General features: G+C 43.8%; 1 protein-coding gene across 5 annotated transcripts in view; it reads left to right on the forward strand.

Annotated features, from left to right (window-relative positions):
* The window catches only part of TSNARE1 (t-SNARE domain containing 1), a 442,991-nt gene that overhangs the window by 202,645 nt on the left and 219,842 nt on the right, over nt 1–20,504 (forward strand). For all 5 annotated transcript variants that reach the window (XM_028736058.2, XM_077932694.1, XM_028736057.2 and 2 more), the window contains 3 exons: nt 1,177–1,267; nt 11,795–11,869; nt 13,807–13,863. In XM_028736058.2, the coding sequence (XP_028591891.2) occupies nt 1,177–1,267; nt 11,795–11,869; nt 13,807–13,863 (223 nt within the window). The remainder of the gene's footprint in view (nt 1–1,176; nt 1,268–11,794; nt 11,870–13,806; nt 13,864–20,504) is intronic.

The raw sequence follows: 20,504 nt of genomic DNA on the forward strand, positions 1-20,504 counted from the left end.
CAGGAATCGTGAATTCTTCATTCTGGTCTATAAGATACGAGAGTGCATTTGTATTTTCCCCAACAGTCTGATCATTCAGAGTGAAATTCCCAGGTGTCAAAAAAGGTTATTTATGTATGCTGCGCGGCGCTGTGGGTTAAACCACAGAGCCTAGGACTTGCCAATCAGAAGGTCGGCGGTGCGAATCCCCGTGATGGGGTGAGCTCCCGTTGCTCGGTCCCTGCTCCTGCCAACCTAGCAGTTCAAAAGCACGTCAAAGTACAAGTAGATAATTAAGTACCACTCCAGCGGGAAGGTAAACGGCATTTCCATGCGCTGCTCTGGTTCACCAGAAGCGGCTTAGTCATGCTGGCCACTTGACCCGGAAGCTGCACGCCGGCTCCCTCGGCCAATAAAGCGAGATGAGCGCCGCAACCCCAGAGTTGGTCATGACTGGACCTAATGGTCAGGGGTCCCTTTATCTTTACCTTTACTACTGCAGCCCGTATTTTGTTAGCCCCCAAATGGAAAAACGAGTGAGGTCCCAACCAAAGGAGAACAACAATTTAAGCTGACAGAATATTCTCAGCTTGCAGACTTAACATATACAATAAGAGAACAAGAAGAACATACGTTTAGGGAAGATTGGAAAATGTCTATTGAATATATGGGAAATAATAGTGTGCAACTGAAAATGTTGGCAGCATTAAGAGAAATTCAACAGTGCAAATAAGTTTTGATGGATGCAATAATGAACTACTGAATGGTTCAGTTTTTGTAAAATATGCAGGGATTTATGATATGTAAAATGAACCATGGAAAGAGAAGAAGGGAAGTCATTGATATTTTAAGGATGTTAAGATGAGTATTTTAAATTGTAAAACAGAAAATTTAATAAAAATGAGAGAGTGAGAGAGAGTATGTGCATTTGTAGCTGTGTGCAAATGTTTACCTTTAAAGCATGGGTTTTCATTATAGTTTGTAGTTGTTAGTTTCACTAACAAAATGTTCAGGGGGAGAGACCCCAAGCTCCACAGCTCAGGAGCATTAATTGGCGCACCCAATATCGATGCGAAAGTAGAGAACTGGCAAAGGTTGACACTTATGTTTCCAGGGATGGCTTTCTAAAGAACTTTTGATTATAATTATTGCTGCAAAGTCATTGACCTCTTTCTTTCTTTCTTTCTTTCTTTCAAGGCACACGACTCAACAAGAGACCAACAAAACCATCACAACATGCACAAATGCCATCCGACAGCTGTCTGAGGTCATCAGAGGTTCTTCAAGGGTAAGTGGCCTCTGAAATGGTTTCTGACAAAGTTGTGGAGGGTGACAGCACAATCCTATGGCTGCAAAACCCAGGAAAAATGGAAACTCCATAAAGGAGCTGGAAGGGGAAAGCAAAGGGGTTGTAGTCAAAAGAAATCTCTATTGATCCAGTGCATTTCAGATCCTTTGAATTTCTTATGCATAGGAAAGGAAGAGGCAGCACAACTAGATGCTAAATCTCTGTTTCTATGAATGTACCTAAAGGAGGACCAATAGGCTCTCTTTGAACTATCCCATTACTTTTTGTTTTGAATCCTATGTATGCCTTACTCAGAAGTAAGTCCCATTGAGTGGGATTTACTCACAAGTTAGTGTACACTAGACTGCAGACTCATCCATATTTTTTGAAACATCTTTTTTATTTTTAAAAAAGGCAGGAGGCTTCCCTGTGGTTTTTTTCTTCTAAGGTTCCTTGTTTTAAGTCATGCTCTCCTAATAATGAGCAGTTTTCAAGATTCCTGGTTTTATTTCTGTATCTGCGCACATTTTTTGCACAACAGCATTCATGTTAAAAAGTAACTAAATTTAAATAACACTTTGGATTGTAGAGACTTAAGCAGCAGAACCTGTACATTTAATTGCACCTAGAGAGCGAGAGCGGGAGAAAGCCTGTTGAGTTATAGCCAACTAAGTAGATCCATTGAAATGAATGGACCTGTAAGTCATATCCATCACTTTTAATGGATCTGCTCTGAATATCTTTAATATTGGATACAGGCCGTTGATTTAAACTTCAAGCAGTTCATTTGAAATGGAAGATGGAAGCATCAAACATTGAAAAATGACAGAAGTAACAGGAAATTGGGACATCCATGTTTAGCTCTCCTAGTTTTTTGTTTGTTTTCAATTCTAATAGGCAGCCGGATTGGGACTGCATGACATTTCCCAAATCCTTTCGAAGTTTTCCTCATTAGGCAATGTTTACAAGTGCACAGTTCTGCACTATGATATCTTAAGATGCCGAGGCAGTAACTGCTCAGCCCTAGTAAGACTATTTAGGGTTCAACTGCTACTATGCCGCACCAGTTTGGTAGATGTTTTATGGCACAATTACATCCAGGCCAGATCCATACACTAGATCATGCTTTACATTGTAAGTTTTGTGTGTGTGTGTGTGTGTGTGTGTGTGTGTGTGTGTGTGTGTAAGAAAAATAAATCAACAATGCTTAAAGCAGCCATTCCAGGTTTCTATTCCAGACATGTGTAACAATGTCTTCTGTGAGCAGACAGCCTTTGGAGGTCTTACAAAGATAAAAGCAATGGCTTTATCTATAGGGAAGAGAGCAAAACAATCAATGTCATCCTCCATTCCACCCCTGGAAAAGGAGCCAGGTCCATGTGGCTCAGATCAGGGGACGCTTGTGGAAAAAATAATTAAAATATGGAGATGGGGTGTGTGTGGAAAGCATGAAATTTAGGGACTGAGATCATCAGCACCATCATCTTCATCTGTTTACGCACCTGCCACTTTCCGACAAAATTGTGCTCAAATCGCCCGCAGTGTATCAAATGAGCAATATATAACAATTCAGAACATATTAGAAACAATTATATTCATACATACAAAAAAATCAATCTGTGCAACCTTTGTTAAGCTAACCTAATTTAACAGCACAAACTAAGCAACACGCTATAAAACAATACCAATCTACCAATATAATTAAAGAACGGAAACTAAGCAGAAGAGAACATGATCCCCATGCAAAAACGGAAGAATGTCGTTCAAAACATCATTCTGCTCCAGACCATGCATCTGTATAAATATTTTGGTTGCACGACTCAGTCTTGAGCAACCTCCCCCAACTCATAGCCCTTGTGTGTTCAGCTTATTTCTCACATTCGTCGTATTCCAGGGAACCTTCAGAATTCCTGAATGGATGCCTCTTTGGGGTGGAAAATCTAATTTCAACATTGAGGGTGTTCTGGCTAGTCTGTGCAGATATAGGACATGTCTCTCAAAACTGTGCAGTTGTAACCAGCAGACACCCTATCAAGATGGTGAGGAACATCAAAAGAACACAGTAGTTCATCCTAGTAGGGCTAGAATTTAAAGAGTTACCAGGTCTTCCAGAGTCCTCTTCATAAACTCTGGGTCTGGGAACCAATTGCAGAGAATATTTTCATGTCAGGATTCTTGTATCTCAACACTTGGATGAATCACTTCCTTTCCCATATCAATGGCATCTGGAAGAATGGAATTTTCATGGACTGTGGTCAAAGTTTGGCGGCTGATAATGCAGTTAATATTAAATTGTAAATGGTTTGCTTCTACCTGGGTATGGAAGTCTGTAATTAGTCTCTGCTGGTGCCTTGTGTAGTCTTTATCTGCTAGCATGCACAGTGACTGAGCTCGGGTAACCACCATTATGAAATAGCATATTTAGTGTCCGCACAATGATTACCAGGGTAGAGCCAATCAATGATGGCAAGGACCTCCTGATGACCAGTGCTGCTGTCTCATAACTACTCTATTCTGAACTTAAAAATGGGAAGTGTAATGCTGGTGGTCAACAAAAGAAGTTTAAAGACTCTCTCAAGGTCGGAGAGAGGTCCCTGTTAGATAGAGGCTAATTTGTACCAAGGGATGGGGGTGGCACTGTGGGTTAAACCACAGAACCTAGGACTTGCTGATCAGAAGGTTGGCGGTTCACATCCCTGCGACGGGGTGAGCTCCTGTTGCTCGGTCCCAGCTCCTGCCAACCTAGCAGTTCCAAAGCACGTCAAAGTGCAAGTAGATAAATAGGTACCACTCCGGCGGGAAGGTAAACGGCCTTTCCGTGAGCTGCTCTTTTTCGCCAGAAGCAGCTTAGTCATGCTGGCCACATGACCCGTAAGCTGTACGCCGGCTCCCTCAGCCAATAAAGCAAGATGAGTGCCACAACCCCAGAGTCGGTCACGACTGGACCTAATGGTCAGGGGTCCCTTTACCTTTACCTAATTTGTACCAAATTCAACACAACAATTAAAGTGTACAACATCTTTTGCAAATGCAGCACCATTGCCAATTCATAAGGGCATTTTTTCTTCTTCTCCAAATGCTGCAGCATGCGATTGGATTATTAAGTTACCAAATGGAAGCTCGGGTGAAATAAAATGAAAGATTTCTTCTTGTGGTCTGTTATCAAGACGCAGGAAAATTGGCCGGAGACTTCCAGAGACGTTTTCTGTGGCACAAATTGGGTCCAATGGGAAGTCAAATGAAGAGAGAGAGAGAATAGTTCCTGGTACTCTTATGCCATTACCATCAACATTGGCAGCACGACAAAAATAAAACAAAGTATAATTGGAGCAAGACCAGCTAGGAGAGAACATATTTTTTTTTTGCAAATAAATGAATTTTGAAAGTATGGTTTGCAGAAGATGGAAATGTTAATATTCCAGCATGAGGAAGAAGTGTGGTCCTCTGCCTTGGCATTCCATAATAGCTTATGGAGCCTCCTACTAAATTCGTATAACAGATCTACAATGTTCCACTCTCCCCCCTTTCACCTGCATCACCCTGCTGCTGCAATAATTAAACCTACAAATTGTGATGTGAAACCTGCAATCTTTCTCCCTCACAACAAATGGCCCAAGTGGGTACCGGTTGCTGAGCCTCGATGTTCCTCTTGGGGAATTTCCGAATAGTGCTCCAAAACTTCTCTCTCATAAAGCTTCTGATATCATGAGACACCATCTGTTGATTTAGAGCTTTGCAGTCTATCCCTTCTGAAAGCATTATGTTGTATACTGTTTGTTTCATGTGCTTAGAGAGAGAGAGAGAGTGCAATGTTTCTTCCCCAGAAGGATTTGCAAAGCCATCTGAGGGATGCTATGATAGTGCAGATGTGGGAAATCTGTTTTCTTCTAATGCTGTTGGACTCCAGTGGCCACCACACCTGTCCAGGAACCATGTTGGCTGGAGCTTATAGGAGTTGGAGTCTAACAACATCCCTGGGCTTGAGCTTCAGGCTGTGTAGGATACACCCAGATAGAGCTCTGCGAGTGCAGCCTGAGCTCTGCAAGTGCAGCTTTCTCCTGATTGAAGTGCAGAGTGTTTGAGGACTGTGACATTCGCAGGGAAACCAAAATGCTTGTTTACAAAGCTATTGTACTACCAACCTTGCTGTATGCTTGTGAAACATGGACCACTTAAAAACGCCATGTCCAACTCCTTGAAAGATTTCATCAATGGTGTCTCCGAAAATGTTTTACACATCACTTGGGAAGACAGGCAAACTAATATCAGTGTGCTGGAAGAAGCAAAGTTCACCAGTGTTGAAGCAGTGATTCTTCAACATCAACTTCATTGGACTGGTCATGTTGTGCAGATGCCTGAAGTTCGTCTTCCAAAGCAACTACTCTATTCTGAACTTAAAAATGGAAAGTGTAATGCTGGTGGTCAACAAAAGAGGTTTAAAGACTCTCTCCAGGCAAATCTAAAGAAATGTAGTATAAGCACCAACAACTGGGAAACACTGGCCTGTGAGCGCTCCAATTGGAAAACAGCCTTTGCCAAAGGTGTCATGGGCTTTGAAGACACTCGAACTCAGGACACAAGGGAGAAGAGGTGCTAAGAGGAAGGCACGCTTGGCAAACCCTCACCGTGATCAACTCCCACCTGGAAACCTACTGTGGAAGGATGTGTGGATCCAGAATTGGCCTCCACAGTCACTTACAGACTCACTGTTAATAATAATAATCATAATAATTTATTATTTGTACCCCGCCCATCTGGCTGTGTTTACCCAGCAACTCTGGGTGGCTTCCAACAAAGATGAAAGATACACTAAAATGTCACATATTAAAAACTTCCCTGAGCAGGGCTGCCTTCAGATGTCTTCTGAATGTCAGGTAGATGTTTATCGCTTTGACATCTGATGGGAGGGCGTTCCACAGGGCGGGCGCCACTACCGAGAAGGCCCTCTGCCTGGTTCCCTGTAACTTGGCCTCTCGCAGTGAGGGAACCACCAGAAGGCCCTCGGAGCTGGACCTCAGTGTCCGGGCAGAACAATGGGGGAGGAGACGCTCCTTCAGATATACTGGACCGAGGCCGTTTAGGGCTTTAAAGGTCAGCACCAACACTTTGAATTGTGCTCGGAAACGTACTGGGAGCCAATGTAGGTCTTTCAAGACCGGTGTTACATGGTCTCGGCAGATGCCCCCAGTCACCAGTCTAGCTGCCGCATTCTGGATTATTTGTAGTTTCCGGGTCACCTTCAAAGGTAGCCCCACGTAGAGCGCATTGCAGTAGTCCAAGCGGGAGATAACCAGAGCATGTACCACTCTGGCGAGACAGTCTGCAGGCAGATAGGGTCTCAGCCTATGTACCAGATGGAGCTGGTAAACAGCTGCCCTGGATACAGATTTGACCTGTGCCTCCATGGACAGCTGTGAGTCCAAAATGACTCCCAGGCTGCACACCTGGTCCTTCAGGGGCACAGTTACCCCATTCAGGACCAGGGAAAAAGCCGTGTTCATGGAAGACATGGCTATGAGGGATCGCCAAAGAAGAAGAAGAAGACCCAGATAGAACAGGTTGCACAACACAAGAGCTACCAAGCTCCAAGTTACTTACAGTTGTCATGATCCCTCTAGAGATGTGTTGGATGGGATGGTTGGATCAGGAGGAAAAGTGGAGGTCAAAGTGCTGGAGTCTTATGGCTCAAGAGAGGGTAAAAGCAGATTGGGAAAGGCTTCTTCAAGTCCCCAGGATGACCAGGAGTTAACCAAGAGAGAGACTGTAAGCCTGTGGTTCTCAGACTCCACCCCCCTGGGCCACACTTTGGGAATAAACATTTGCTCCTTCCACCCCAATTTTATATATATATTTTATTAGTTTTTTTAAACATAACATTTTCAACAATTATTAAACATACTTTTATATCTTATACAATTTTTTGACTTCCATCAATCACATCTGAAAAATGTCCAATATTTTCCACTTGATTTACATTTCTTACTTTCACTATTACGTTTAAATATCATAACTAATATCTCTCTTCTTTCTCTTCTTTGCAATATTTCATATATTCCTCCTTCCAAACTTCTTGTAGTCCTACTAGCGTAATTTGTTGATTACAGTTGCTCTTCAAATAGTTCGTATATTTCTTCCAATCTGTAAATCTCTGGCCCTGCAGGTTTCGAATCCTTCCTGTCATTTTGTCCAATTCTGTGTAGTCCATCCATCCTAATTTTTTAATTGATAAAAAACAACAACATGGGGGGTGGGGTGCAGAGAAAACAACTCTTAGTAGTGCTTGATTTCTAACATAGAACACAACTACTTTATAATATGACCATGGTACATCAGCGCAAAGTAGCCTTTCTCCTTTTTGATCTTTCACATTTGTTGGAGCTGAAAATCCCTGTCCCATATCTATCCACATTCTGCAAATAAAAAGTGTTACTTTGATGCTGTGCTATACGACACAATATTAGTAGTTCTATAGGTGGCCTGTTTTGCTGGGATGGCAGAGAGACGGGGACTTGGAAGGCCGCCATAGATAGTTCTATTCTGATTTGTGTTTGTTCTAGGAAGTTAGTTTAAACCGCTAAGAACTGCCGTGCGACATTTGGCGATCAGAATAAGCTCTCCATCCGATTTCACACATCTCCAAATGTAGCAACATAGCTCCCAACACTTTGGATGTACCAAAATGGAGATTTAATTAAAATTGTTGAAACCCCAAGATAAGCACTTGTGTGAATAAACATATTTTGAGACTTAAAAACAAAATGAAACGCAGAAATAGAATTGCCTGTCAATATGGGTAAAAAAACAAAGATGGGAGCCTGGATTGCTCCAGAAATAGACCTGCCCATCCTTAGTTTTAAAGAGGTTCTGGTTAGGCTGAAGCATAGCTGGTGCAGATGTTGATAAATACATCAGAATAATTGTGGTTTAATTGTGTCTCAAGCAACATGATGGAAGAGAGAGCACAGTCGAAGCAGAGACTGGTTAATAATCCATAATTTGGAGACTGAGAACGTTATGAGTGCACCAGAACAGTGTTGTTGTGGGAAATGTTTTTGCAAATTAGATTAATTCCAGAGAATTAGAGCATGCAAACTAGCTCTGGCCCTGCGGTTGATGAGTTCTAACATGGCTCTTTGTGTTTGACAAGTCCTGTGATGAGATTTCCTGGGTTGCTATCCAAGACTGGATAATAGTTACAAATCATGGTAGGAAATGCATCTCTAAATTACAGATAATAGAAACCATCATCAGCATTGTCAGCCTGCTGAATCAATAGATCATTTTGTTTCCGCTTTGTTTGGTTTCTTTTCTTGCACTGTCAGATATCGATCTCCCCGCAGCAGCCGAATAAATAGCAATTTTCGAAAAACAAAACAAAAGCATTTTTATAATACATTGGCTAAGTAAAAAAAAAAAATGAAACTTTGAATGGCAATTCTTTAAGCTGTTTTCATTGTACAATGTAATTATTCAGCAAATTTTGCGTATGTATTTACAGTGGTTCCTCAGGTTCAGTACTTAATCCGTTCCGGAGGTCCGTACTTAACCTGAAACTGTTCTTAACCTGAAGCACCACTTTAGCTAATGGGGCCTCCTGCTGCTGCCGCGCTGCCGGAGCACGATTTCTGTTCTCATCCTGAAGCAAAGTTCTTAACCTGAAGCACTATTTCTGGGTTAGCGGAGTCTGTAACCTGAAGCGTATGTAACCTGAGGTACCACTGTAGTTTTAATTCCCACTTTGCTGGGAGGAAACCATATAGTAGATGGCAAATGAGCTAGCAGTTACAAGAACATAAGAAGAAACAGCTGGATGCGGCCAAGAAAGGCAACAACAACAACATGAAACACAAGGAAACTCAAGGAAACTCAAGGAGACCCTCTGGGGTAGGTTAGGTTGAAAGTGAGTGACTGGTCAAGATGTCCAAGTCAGGATTTGAACCCTGGCCTCCCAGGTCCTAATCTGACACTCTATCTAACCACTATCCCACACTGGCTCTCTAGACAAGCATGCCACTCCCAGCCACTTTGGAATCAAGACTTCTTATTTGTCTTGCTTACAGACATACTGTAAATGGCTTGTTTACCTTGCGTTGCACAAATGTATTCATCTTCTGATGCCTCATGGCAGAGAATATGTGTCTGATCAGTTCCTTCAACGGTGACCATGCTTTACTTGCCAAGGTTGCCTGCCCTATTCAGGACCGGTGCAATGTAAATGAAATCAGTGTTTCTTCCCCATCTGTCTTCGGGAGCGGCGTCCTCTAAATGCATTCAGAAACAGCTTCGACAACGATTTGACACAATCACTCTGCGAGTGCCATTCAGACAATTGTGCTTTCGTGATGCTCCACAGTAGAGTTTCTTCAAGCTGCATAGAATGGAATTCCCTTGTGTGTGTGTTCACTCAGGAGCTGGAAAAGGAACAAAATAATGTGGTCCAGTTGCACAATAACATCACTTCTTCTCACACACACACACACACACACACACACACACACACACACGGTCCAGACAGGCCTATATGATGCCTCTCAATCATGGCTCAATTTAAAGTCAGTTTAAAATACACTTGCCAATAATAATGATTAAAAAAAAGATTGGTTTTGTTTATAAATCACTTCCCAGGAAGAATCTGAAAGCAATTTCACATTACATTATTATTGTTGTTGTTTAGTCGTTTAGTCGTGTCCGACTCTTCGTGACCCCATGGACCAGAGCACGCCAGGCACTCCTGTCTTACACTGCCTCCCGCAGTTTGGTCAGACTCATGTTTGTAGCTTCAAGAACATTATTATTATTATTATTATTATTATTATTATTATTATTATTATACCACTCCTTGTGCAAAGGATAGCTTAGTTGTAGAGTATGAGACTCTTAGAATCATAGAATCATAGAATCATAGAGTTGGAAGAGACCACAAGGGCCATCGAGTCCAACCCCCTGCCAAGCAGGAAACACCATCAGAGCACTCCTGACATATGGTTGTCAAGCCTCTGCTTAAAGACCTCCAAAGACGGAGACTCCACCACACTCCTTGGCAGCAAATTCCACTGTCGAACAGCTCTTACTGTCAGGAAGTTCTTCCTAATGTTTAGGTGGAATCTTCTTTCTTGTAGTTTGGATCCATTGCTCCGTGTCCGCTTCTCTGGAGCAGCAGAAAACAACCTTTCTCCCTCCTCTATGTGGCATCCTTTTATATATTTGTACATGGCTATCATATCATCCCCTAAACCTCCTCTTCTCCAGGCTAAACATGCCCAGCTCCCTTAGCCGTTCCTCATAAGGCATCGTTTCCAGGCCTTTGACCATTTTGGTTGCCCTCCTCTGGACACGTTCCAGTTTGTCAGTGTCCTTCTTGAACTGTGGTGCCCAGAACTGGACACAGTACTCCAGGTGAGGTCTGACCAGAGCAGAATACAGTGGCACTATTACTTCCCTTGATCTAGATGCTATACTCCTATTGATGCAGCCTAGAATTGCATTGGCTTTTTTAGCTGCCGCGTCACACTGTTGGCTCATGTCAAGTTTGTGGTCAACCAAGACTCCTAGATCCTTTTCACATGTACTGCTCTCAAGCCAGGTGTCACCCATCTTGTATTTGTGCCTCTCATTCTTTTTGCCCAAGTGCAATACTTTACATTTCTCCCTGTTAAAGTTCATCTTGTTTGTTTTGGCCCAGTTCTCTAATCTGTCAAGGTCGTTTTGAAGTGTGATCCTGTCCTCTGGGGTGTTAGCCACCCCTCCCAGGTTGGTGTCATCTGCAAATTTGATCAGGATGCCCTTGAGTCCATCATCCAAGTCGTTGATAAAGATAACCTCAGGGTCATAGTTTTGAGCCCCAAGTTTGGGCAAAATGATTCCTGCATTGCAAGAGAGAGACTGGGATAGTGTGTGTGTGTGTGTGTGTGTGTGTGTGTTTTAATAATTTTATAAGCTATGTGTCTTTGTTTCTTAACTTAATCCTTTTACATTGTTTTGTATGATTTGTGGTATTTTATGTATTGTGATTCGCTGCTATTTTTATCAATTATAGATGACCAATTCTTTATTGTAATAAGTGTAAACTGTCTAATTATTACTTGCCGATGTTTAATTTTAGTGTTTACTTTTGGATTCCAATGCATTATTGCATATAGCTTTATTTGGTATAAGTTGTTTATTTTAAAGTTGCTGTGACTTTTTATATAGGATCTGATTATTACTATTAATGTTGATGTTTTGTTATTAATTTTGTGTGTGTTGGAAGCCGCCCAGAGTGGCTGGGGCAACTCAGCCAGAGGGGCGGGGTATAATAATAATAATAATAATAATAATAATAATAATAATAATAATAGATGAATTTTGGGTGTGGTGAATTCTGTGCCATGCTGCAGCTTCAGCCTAATATCAGCCCAGTGCTAATGTAATAAGTTTGAGGGTCAAGGGGCCTTAAGAATTTACTATCTCTGGTTAAGTAGTGGCAGAAAAGCAATGTCCTGTTATCTGCTAATGATGCTTGTTGATCTTCTTGTTGATCTTGTGCAGCAAGAACGACTTCAGTTGGACCGGCTGAAGAACCAGCTCTCTGATGCCATTCAGCGATATGGAACGGTGCAAAAGGTGATTATGAGCCTGTATCTGAAAAAATAAATAAGCTGAGTTGGAATGGGTAGGAGTCCCTTTCCAGGGGGTTTCTGAGTGATCACAATATGATAACTTCACCCGGAGAGGAAGGAGACGTGCAGAAAAGTCGGGACCAGAAACAAGCAGAATGGTCTAAGAGTAGCCAAGAAGAGGCATCAGAGGGAGGTAAAAAGGTAAAGGGACCCCTGACCATTAGGTCCAGTCGTGGCCGACTCTGGGGTTGCAGCGCTCATCTCGCTTTATTGGCCAAGGGAGGCAGCGTACAGCTTCCAGGTCATGTGGCCAGCATGACTAAGCCACTTCTGGCAAACCAGAGCAGCGCACGGAAACGCCGTTTACCTTCCCGCTCCGGTACCTATTTATCTACTTGCACTTTGACGTGCTTTCGAACTGCTAGGTTGGCAGGAGCAGGGACCAAGCAACGGGAGCAACGGGAGCTCACCCTGTCACAGGGATTCGCAGTGCAAAGAAATGGCCAGGGATTTCAAATCTTCCTAAGTCAGGAACTTAGCCTAAAAGAACCTCCCAACTTGGAAGCAAGTTGCTGAGATTGAAAGGCGAACTCCAAGGCGAAGGCTTTGCATAGGCAGGTAGAGAGCTGCCCTGATTCCCTGGCCTGCTTCATGTCACACTAAACCATGGATTCACGCCAATGCATGGGCTGCTGGAGAGGAGGTCCTGGGTAGGTTTCAGCTCATAGTCTATTTGCCAAGCCAAGCTGGCGTTTAGCTGAATGAAGCAAAGTGGCAAAACAACGTGGCCGGAGGGAGCGAAGCTGGTGAAATAACCTTTTCTGGAGCCTCCATAATCATGAGGAGCACTCTGGCAATGAGGATCTTTTGTACATTTCCCAAATTTGGTCCCCTTTCTTAGTTCTTCATCTAACTCATCTCTGGCAACTACCTATGGTTCCACCTCAACAGAGTGTTGATCACTTTCCATTCTGCACGAACCTGTATATTACAGTAGTTCCTATTCCAATTCCTGCCAGAATTCTCCTTATTTGTTTAGCGTTGGGTCCAAGAGTGCCATTCTGCTTGCACAGAAGTCAGCAGAGATCCTCTCCCTCCTCTCCTTTTCCTTCCCCCCACAAAATCTCCTCCAGAGGGTTGAGGAACACTCCAGAGCAGTTCATGGAGTTCAGGGAGAGAAGAAGGGGACACCCCATTGCATGAGTTGAACCCTAAGTGTACACCATTGGACACAGCCATGATTGTTTACCCAACTATCACACTTTTCCTCCAATGAGCTCAAGGTGGTGTACATGGTTCTCCCCCTTCCTCTTTTATCCTCACAACAACCCAGTGAGGTAGGCTAGGCTGAGATGATGGCTGGCCCAAGGTCAGTGGTTCTCACCTGTTGACGCTTGAGCTGTTTTATTCCCTTCCTGATCAAAAATTTGATTTGGTGTATCTGGAGAGAATGTGTTCAATGACACCAGTCATTGGTGTCATTGAATACATTCTGCAATTCTCGTTTCTCTCATTCAGCCATGCATGTTCCATCAGAACCTACACAGGCGGTTTTCCACCTATATATTTATTTTTAATAAATTACAATGTGCCAAAATTATCCATTGCATATTCCCCCTCCCTGAATGGCCTGGTTGTGTCAGGGAGCTGTTGTTGAGTGGCAAATTGCTATTTCACCACACTTGGGGCTGTCACTTTTTAAATGCATGCTTTGCTTTTGATAACCCTGTCGCCCTTGAAGTTAAAATTACTTCTCATTTCTCAAAAGGCCTACCCTTTCAAAGCACTCCCCCCCCTTTCCTAAATTATAGGGTTAGCTCATCCCCCAATATTCCTCTCTCCCTGTGTGTGTGTGTGTGCGCGCGTGCGCGTGCGTACACACATACACAAGTTTCTAATGCAATTCAGTTCTGACCACTAATTCTGTTATTGTATTTCCAGAAAATCGCCGAGAAGTCAAAAGCTCTGCTTCCCAAGGGACAGAGTAGTAGGAAGCAGGTAAGCACAGAATTTGTTCAATGCATTTTGAACCGATACGCCAACCTCTAATTTTCTTCTTGGTATCACGCACCAAATGTTTAGCAAGGTGCAAAACATCTCGTTGGAATCCCTCCCTTCTCCTGCATTGCAAAGACTTCCAGATTTTTTTTATCCCTCTCTGTATCATCTTGACCTGCAAACTAATGAAAGTGTGTATGGGGGGGTGGGTATTTGAACCATAGAACCTGGTGGATGGTCCACCTAGGTCCTCATCCAGAAGAGACTGGGGTGAAGGCCAAATTGTTGGAGCCCACCAGCTTGGAAAATATGGTTTGGGGCTCTTGCGTGGCATTTTTAGTCATTCTGGGTGAGCTCTGTGGGTGAAGCTGAGCCCAGAGGTCTCTATAGTTTAACTATGAAGTCTTTATAATTTGCAACACATAGAATAGCTGTGAACTTCAATAAGATGTGGCAGTGACCACCCCTTTAGGCAGCTTTAACTCAGGCAGTGTAAGGCTCATACTCACCAACATTTCTCAGATGAATATAGGGACATTTCTCACTCCCCCCACAACTGATCCTCCTTGACCCAACCCCATTTTTGGTGTCCCCCATAAAAGGAATTCCTATCAGAAGAAGGGTGAGTGCTATCACCGCTGCACCAATAGGGCACAGCAAACACACCCTCCACTGCCCTGAGAAAATACCAGTTTTATTTTATTTTATTCTTTGGTAGATTTACAAAAAGAAACACACACAGCAATCAATTTTGGAAAGGGGCAAGATTAGACATGGATGCAAAAGGCTGCTATTACTACTACTACTACTACTACTACTACTACTACTACTACTACTTTGGACATCTTCCAACAAATATAAAAGCATAAGAAAGCACCAAACATTAAAAACTTCCCTATACAGGGCTGCCTTCAGATGTCTTCTAAAAGTTGTATAGTTCTTTATCTCCTTGACATCTGAAGGGAGGCCATTCCACAGGGCGGGCGCCACTACTGAGAAAGCCCTCTGCCTGGTTCTTTGTAACCTCACTTCTCACAGTGGGAGAACCACCAGAAGAACCTTGGAGCTGGACTCAGTGTCTGGACTCAGCGATGGGGGTGGAGATGTTCCGTCAGGTATACTGGGCCGAGGCCATTTAGGGCTTTAAAGTTCAGCGCCAACACTTTGAATTGTGCTCAGAAACATACTGGAAGCCAGTGAAGATCTTTTAGGACCGGTGTTATATGGTCCTTGCGGCCGCTCCCAGTCACCAGTCTAGCTGCCACATTTTGTATTAGTTGTAGTTTCTGAGTCACCTTCAAAGGCAGCCCCACACAGAGTGCATTGCAATAGTCTAAGCAGGAGATAATAAATTTAATACTTATAGTTAACATAATATAGGGTGAGGATGTTTACTGTTGAATGACATAACCTCCTGCAACATGAAGCCACACCAGATCTTTGAGGATGGTGTGGTATTAAGTAGATCCAGTGTGTTCTGGATAGGATAGGAATTGTAGTACAAAAACAGACCCATATATCCTGTTGCCCCTGTTAAAGGTAGCAGTGCTTCTGACTACCAGATGCTGGAAGAGTGCTGCTTGTGGCATTCCACTTGAAAGAAAATAATAAATACATGTGGATTCTTTTCTGTTGAGACTTTTAAAAAAGGATTCCATCTCTGTGCCTTTATGCTTTTCCACACATGCCCATCTGCATCCATTATCCATTCTTGATTTCCCTTATATATATATATATTTTCCCTCTTCCTTCCTCCGCAAAGCAAAATAAAGCAAGGGAACTGAAGGCTTTGAAAGCTGCCGTTAATGCACCATTACTGTTTATTTTATTTTCTCTCATGTACAACAGCCAGGGACTTTGCAAAGCACAGCTCCCCACAGCACCAGTAATTTTGGTGCATTGTGCATCTATTGAAGCAGTAAAGTTAACATCCTGTATAACAAATGCAAGAGTCCACATTTATTCTGAGGTGGGAGACAGCTTGCCGTTCCTTGGAGACTGTGAGACTGAATGTCTCTCTGCCGGTGTTCATGAAATGTATTGCTTTTTCACACAATGGGGGGGGGGGAGTTGGGTTCTTTGTGTCATAATAGATCCCAGCTGGTCCCTGGACTGAAAAGGACCAATTGATATCGCTCGAGAGATGGACTGAAGACATATGTTGAACAGTTTGCCGTCTGCGGTGAAACTGACCTAAGTCTTGAAGTGTAAATAGACAGAGTGGCAAACAGTGTGACTCTTTGCAACCCAAGTCTTTCATCTTCCTGGGAGGCTCAAAGAATGGGAAGAGGAGACTGAAAGGAGATAGGATAGCCATCTTCAAATATCTAAAGGGCTGACACATGGGAAATGAAGCAAACTAATGGATTCAAGTTATAAGAAAGGAGATTCTGGCTATATAACAGGAAGAACTTTCTGAAAGTAGTGTTTGGATGGTCGTCTGTCGGGAATTATTTAGCTGTGATTGCTGCATGGCTGGCAGATTAGACTAGATCAGGCATTTCCAATAGATTGATTGTGATCGACAGGTCGATCACCAGTGTGTTAAAGGTCAATTGCTGGATGAAATAAATATGGAGGGGGAAGCTCAACAACTCTTGGCAACCCTCCTCCCAAAAAGCTCAAAAACTCTTGGCAACGACAATGGGTAGATCACTGCCGGTATTATTTTATTTTTAATACTGGGAGTAGATTAAAGTCTATTGGGAGCTGGATGTGCCTGGACTAGATGAATCTTGGGGTACCCACCAACTCCACAATCCTAGCAGCATATCTTGTTGACATCCAGTAAAGCTTAAATGTTGGATGATTCCGGTCAGGGGAAATAAAGTCCTTCTTCACGCAGTGCATAGTTTAAACTGCGGAACTCCCTGTTGGGATGCGTCCAAGGAAACGGGGGCAATTGGCAGGCCCCCAGCTGGCTCCAGCCCACCTGCTGGTTGCCGGGCAATCTCTAGTCCTTGGATCAGCATGTAACTGTGACTCAAGCTTCAGCATCCTTCAGAAGCTGAGCACGCAAACCAGCAGAGTAAACTCTTTGCAACAGAAGGGCAGATAGAGGCTGTGTAAAGCGTATTTACAGGCATTTTATTCAACATCAGGACAAAGGGAAAACCATGTCTTCTCCCCTTCGTGTCCAAGCAAGCAGCATAAGCAAAAGCTATTGTTAACGGAAAAATCCGAGGGCTCCCTTGGACAAAAAAACAAGGACACCAGCCAGGAATACCAGAGCAAAACAGCAGTCAGTAAGCTTGGTCTTTATTGAAGACTGTCGCGACAGGACTCCCACTTGCCACCAGGTGAAACAAAATGGAAGCCCAGAACAAAAGAAGACCCCAGCTTTTATTAGTTACTAATCCCCCAAACTACACCCCTAGAACTGCATCACAACTACATCATGTCTACATCATTGACACATCACAAAAAGGAGGGGTTGAGGGAGGAGTTGTGGTGGTAACCTGAGTGTCTTGTCACCTGGCTGGTTCCTCCTTTCCCCCTCCCCATGAGTCATTTCCAGAGGACAAAGGGGAGCTGGCAGTTTCCTGCCCCCAGAGGGAAGATCTGATCATTGTCCTTTGTTTCAGTCCATGTTGAATCCACTCCCATATGCAAGTCATTTGTAACCTTGATAGTCTTCTGTCTGGGACCATCAAGGTTGTCATGCCAACTGGGTAGGGCTCCTGTGTATGTGCTGGTATGGTTAAGGGATTATGGCCATCCTGTATCAAACCATCGCCCTTTGATAGTCCTTCCTTCATGGAGTAAAATAAAAGTGGACCGGTGTAAATCCGATGTATGGTTGATTTACTATGAATTTATAACAGAAACGTCGCGTATGTTGTGTGTGAGTGTGTGTGTGTATCGTGTTTGTACAAACTGAATGATTGGGGGGGGGGGGTCCTGCAACACTATGCACACAACGGAAGTTCCCATCAATCTGTGGTGGAATGTAAACAGACATGTGACATACAACAATTCCACATACCTGTTAAGGTGGAACGGAATATCGTAACACTCCCTCCCACAGGAGGCAGCGATGGTCACCCATGTAGATGGTTTTAAAAGAGGACGAGACAGATTCGTGGAGGAGACGGCTATCAATGGCTATTCTGCCTCCACAATTGGAGGCAGCGATGCTTCTGAATAGCAGTTGCTGGAAGCCACAAGAGGGGAAAGCGCTCTTGTGCTCGAATCCTGTCTATGGGTTTTCCACGGGCAGATATCTGGTCAGTCAGCATGAGAACAGGATGCTGGACTAGATGGACTAGTGGCCTGATCCAGTAGGTTCATCTTACCTACTTAGGGGTGTTCCATAGTGCAGGGGCAATAGCAGAAAATGCCAGGGACAGAGGATTTTAGGGACTGGGCGCCACACCAGGGAGGAATTGGGTGCCATTGGTTAGGGCTGGGCTGACATTGCTGTGCTTGTCCTGCAGACGATGATCACATTGTGTGGTGTGCTGTCTTCACACAGAGCAATTGTGGATTTGCTGGAGGGGTGGCGAAGGGAGAGGTGGTGACTGAGTGACTGCGATTCTCTCTGCAATCCACATGAACTCTCCTCTTCCCCGTCTCTCAACCAAAGCTGCCTCTGCGACGGCTTTAAATCAAGGCTTTCCCCCTGCCAAAAGAGGTCACACGGTTACCGGAGAAATAAATGGGAAGCCTCATCTGGCCTGTCATCTCATTTCGATGTGAAATGCAGCATTATTTTAATACCCACAGAGATGGATTATGGAAGGGGAGGGAAATTGCATTCTCCTAAACCTTCTTTGGCGATGGCATTTGTAACATGATTAAAGGTGAGCACTGCCAGGCCTGCTTCCCATCCTGTCTCTTCCTCTTGCTTTCTCCACCCCAGAAAAAAAACACCTGAAAGGAGGTCGTAATAAATAATAATAATAATAATAATAATAATAATAATAATAATAATAATAATTTATACCCCACCCATCTGGCTGGGATTTCCCAGCCACTCTGGGCGGCTTCCAACAAAATATTAAAATACAGTAGTACCTCAAGTTACAGACACTTCAGGTTATAGATGCTTCAGGTTACAGACTCCGCTAACCTAGAAATAGTACCTCAGGTTAAGAACTTTGCTTCAGGATAAGAAAAGAAATTGCACAGTGGTGGCACGGCGGCAGCGGGAGGCCCCATTAGCTAAAGTGGTGCTTCAGGTTAAGAACAGTTTCAGGTTAAGAACGGACATCTGGAACGAATTAAGTTCTTAACCCGAGGTACCACTGTACAATAGTCTGTCAAACATTAAAAGCTTCCCTAAAGAGACGCCTACTTCTTGGGAGAAGGGCAATGACAGGCCTAGAAAGCATCTTGAGAAGTAGAGACGTCACCTTGCCAACAAAGGTCCGTATAGTTAAAGCCATGGTTTTCCCAGTAGTGATGTATGGAAGTGAGAGCTGGACCATAAAGAAGGCTGATCGCCGAAGAATTGATGCTTTTGAATTATGGTGCTGGAGAAGACTCTTGAGAGTCCCATGGACTGCAAGAAGATCAAACGTATCCATTCTTAAGGAAATCAGCCCTGAGTGCTCACTGGAAGGACAGATTGTGAAGCTGAGGCTCCAGTACTTTGGCCACCTCATGAGAAGAGAAGACTCCCTGGAGAAGACACTGATGCTGGGAAAGATCACAAGGAGAAGGGGGCGACAGAGGACGAGATGGTTGGATAGTGTTTTCAAGGTTACCAGCATGAGTTTGACCAAACTGCGGGAAGTAGTGGAGGACAGAGGTGCCTGGTGTGCTCTGGTCCATGGGGTCATGAAGAGTCGGACACGACTAAACGACTAAACAACAACAACAACAACAACAACAAAGAGGGCTGCCTTCAGGTGTCTTCTAAAAGTCTGGTAAAAGTCTCTTTGACATCTGGTGGGAGGGCGTTCCACAGGGCGGGCACCACTACCGAGAAGGCCCTCTGCCTGGTTCCCTGTAACTTGGCTTCTCACAGCTAAGGTAACCCCTTAGGCCTCAGAAGGGGACATAGCGGCCTCAGAGAAAGGGCATGGACGCAGTCAGATGCAATCGTAGAGATGGAAGGGCCATCTAGCCCAACCCCCAGAAATGCAAGGATCACAGCTAAAGGATCCCGGCAGATGGTCACCAACCTCTTCTTTGAAACCTCAGAGGAAGGAGAGTGGGGGAAGCCACAGTTCTTGGGATATGTGTGTTTGGACTAAAGTTCCCATTATCCCTAGTCCTTGGCCATGCTGGTTGGAGAGTGATGGGAAGGAGCTGCAGTTCAGCAACATCAGAAAGTCTGTTGGCTCCCTGTGCATTTTCGAACCATATATTCATGGTCTGAAAAGAGATGGTCAGGCTTGTGGCCATGCAGAGCCGAATCCGTCCCATCAGATGTCAAGGAAATAACTATCCGACTTTCAGAAGACCTCTGAAGGCAGTCCTGTTTAGGGAAGTTTGAAGTTTTATTCTGTTTTTAATGTTCTGTTGGAAGCCGCCCAGAGTGGCTGGGGAAACCCAGCCAGATGGGCGAGGTCGAAATAAATTGTTGTTGTTGTTGTTGTTGTTGTTGTTGTTGTTGTTGTTGTCCCACCTTTGTAGACACCAACCTCCCACATTCAGCATTCGAGGACTGTAAGTCACCCCGCATGTTTGGGTGC

Source organism: Podarcis muralis, chromosome 8 (assembly GCF_964188315.1).
Source record: "Podarcis muralis chromosome 8, rPodMur119.hap1.1, whole genome shotgun sequence".
NCBI lineage: Eukaryota > Metazoa > Chordata > Lepidosauria > Squamata > Lacertidae > Podarcis > Podarcis muralis.